Source organism: Nematolebias whitei, chromosome 11, assembly GCF_014905685.2.
Source record: "Nematolebias whitei isolate Nwh7 chromosome 11, NemWhi1, whole genome shotgun sequence".
NCBI lineage: Eukaryota > Metazoa > Chordata > Actinopteri > Cyprinodontiformes > Rivulidae > Nematolebias > Nematolebias whitei.
This window is the reverse complement of record NC_056508.1, coordinates 49,607,781-49,610,303: the sequence shown is the minus strand read 5'-3', so window position 1 is coordinate 49,610,303 and position 2,523 is coordinate 49,607,781. Positions and strand designations below refer to the sequence as shown.

Genomic DNA, 2,523 nt, shown 5'->3' with positions numbered 1-2,523 from the left:
AAATCCTTGTTATATTTGGGGGGCCGGTAGACGACAGCACAGAAAACTGGGTTTACGTGTCTCATCTCAAAAGACGTAAACTCAAAGCTGGGAAAAGACGTCTGTAGAAAACACTGCTTACATTTGTAGTCCTGTTTGTAAACAGTTGCTGTGCCTCCCCCTCTCCCCGAGGCCCGTGGTGAATTAAAATAAGCACAATTTAAACAGTCTGGTTGGGATGGGATCTAGCAGGCATGCGGATGGTTTGGATGAGGTTATTATTTTTGACAATTCAGAGAGCTCAACAGGACAAAACTGTCCAAACACAAATCAGGTTCTAGTGAAATTTTTAAAGTTGCCTCATTTGACAGGGGACTAGAGATAGTAGAAGGAAGGATGGTTTGAATTCTCTCTCTAACTGAAATAATTTTATTTATAAAGAATCTCATGAAGTCATCACTACTTATAGTTGTAGGGATACATGGTTCAACAGAAATGGGACTTTTAATTAGTCTAGCAATAGTACTAAACAGAAACCTAGGGTTGTTTTTATTCTCTATTAAAGATGAGTAATATAAAGTTCTAGCGTTACGGAGAGCTTTTTTATATGTTAACAGACTATCTTTCCAAGTTAAATAAAATTCTTCAACATTAGTAGAGCGCCATTTTCTCTCCTGGTTTCTAGATGCCTGCTTTAAAGTACGTAACTCAGAATTGAACCAAGGAGCCAGTTTCCTTTGATTGATTACTTTCTTTTCCAGCTGAGCAATTTTATCAAGTGAAGTTTGCATTGAAGTTGTAAAATTATCAACCAGATGATCTAAGTCACTGCTCCCTGATGCAATGTGTCCCATTGTCAAACGTGTCTACCATGTTCCATTGTCATACTTGTTCACTGTATCCCATTGTCAAACCTGCCCATTGTGTCCCATTGTTAATCGTGTCCACTGTTCCCCCTTGTCAAATGTTTCCACCATGTCCAGTTGTCAAACTTCATCACCGTGTCCCATTGTCAGATGTTTCCACCGTTTCTCATTGCCAAATTTGTCCACTGTGTTCCATTGTCAAACGTTTTCACTGTCCTGTTGTTAAACGTGTCCACCATGTCCCATTGTCAAACGTGTCCACCGTGTCCCATTGGCAAACTTGTCCACCGTGTCCCATTGTCAAGTGTGTCCACTGTGTCCCATTGTCAGACATTTCCACCGTGTCCTATTGCCAAACATTTTCACTTTGTCCTGTTGTCAGACGTGTCCACTGTGTGTCTGCAATATTATTTAGTGTCAAAGTTTGTCCACATCCTACCATCAACATTCATTCCTTCAAGGACTTCTAGGTTTTCATTGTAAGTCTGTTTCTACTTCCTGTCTAAATAAAGTTAACTTTGAAAACGTGTTTCAGATCGCCGTGGACAATGGGTTTGGGGGTGTGTATGGACAGCAGAAAGCAGATTGGATGGTAGATGTGGTCCAGCAGTATTTCCAAGACAACGGTAGGTAACCATGGTAACAAAAGCTTTACTTATCTGTCATGTGACTGACCTGAGAGTGGAGCAGTTCTTGTTCAGATGGCCCCGCCACTTTTTGGTAAAACCAGCTTGAGTTTGGTTCAGTTAACGACTGGGGCTAGGCAATATGGACCAAAATTAATATCTCGATATTTTAAGATAAATTGCGATATACGATATATATCTTTATATATTTTTCATTCCATAAATTAATAACAAAAATATATTTCCAAGTCAAAGCTTTGTCCCAATTGTCAAACAGGCACATTTATCATCAACAGCTGTAACTACAAAATAAATGTTTAAAAATTTAACTATTTACATATATTAAAGCTTGTTTTTTAAACTTAGTTCATGTGACTTAGTTTGCTGTGCCCTGAAGAAGGGAGCTGCGGAAAAAAGTTTTTTAGACATTTATTTACATAAATAATAATCCTCCCCAGCTGTGCCGCCTTCATTACGTTAGTAATTGTGTGTGAAGCAGCAGTGAGGGGCTGTTTGTATTAAGCGAGAGAGGAGGAGTGGCTACGTGAAGTTGGACAGGCAGAAAAAACTACTGTACACAGATTCTATTTCGTATAGGCTTCGCCCTTTAAGAGCTGTCGTTTAGTGGGTTTATCCCGACATGTGAAGCATTGCACTGAAAAATTTAGTCCTCGCCCACTTGCTGTGTGGGCCCCACCCGGTCCGGATAAATTACGGTAAGAGCGGGTAATCGGCTCCCATTTTTCTTCAGCAAGCTAATAGCAGTGTCAGAAGAACGAAGAAGGATAGTTGTCTACCTTGACCAACCTTTGTTAAGACTGCCTGTGGCCCCGCCACGTCAACCTCCTGTCGTCTCGGTGAGTTCTCCTCCCCGAGGAGAAGCAGATGAGCAGTCTTGTTTCAAGGTAAACGCCGAGGAGTATTTTTCAGTGGCAGGTCGCTACACGCTGGACGACGCCATCTTGTAATTTTCCTTATTGCTGACTCTCGGAGCGAATCGGATGGTTCCTCCGGGTCATGCGATGTCAGCAGCAGCCCCCCCGCTGCTCACT

The 2,523-nt window shown here is 41.5% G+C and overlaps 1 protein-coding gene across 1 annotated transcript in view; it reads left to right on the top strand.

Annotated features, from left to right (window-relative positions):
• Positions 1–1,376: 1,376 nt before the first annotated feature.
• tsr2 (TSR2 ribosome maturation factor) overlaps positions 1,377–2,523 on the top strand; it is a 19,770-nt gene continuing 18,623 nt past the window's right edge. Inside the window, exon 1 of the mRNA XM_037684445.1 lies at positions 1,377–1,471. Within this exon, the coding sequence (XP_037540373.1) occupies positions 1,435–1,471 (37 nt within the window). The 5' untranslated portion in view covers positions 1,377–1,434. The remainder of the gene's footprint in view (positions 1,472–2,523) is intronic.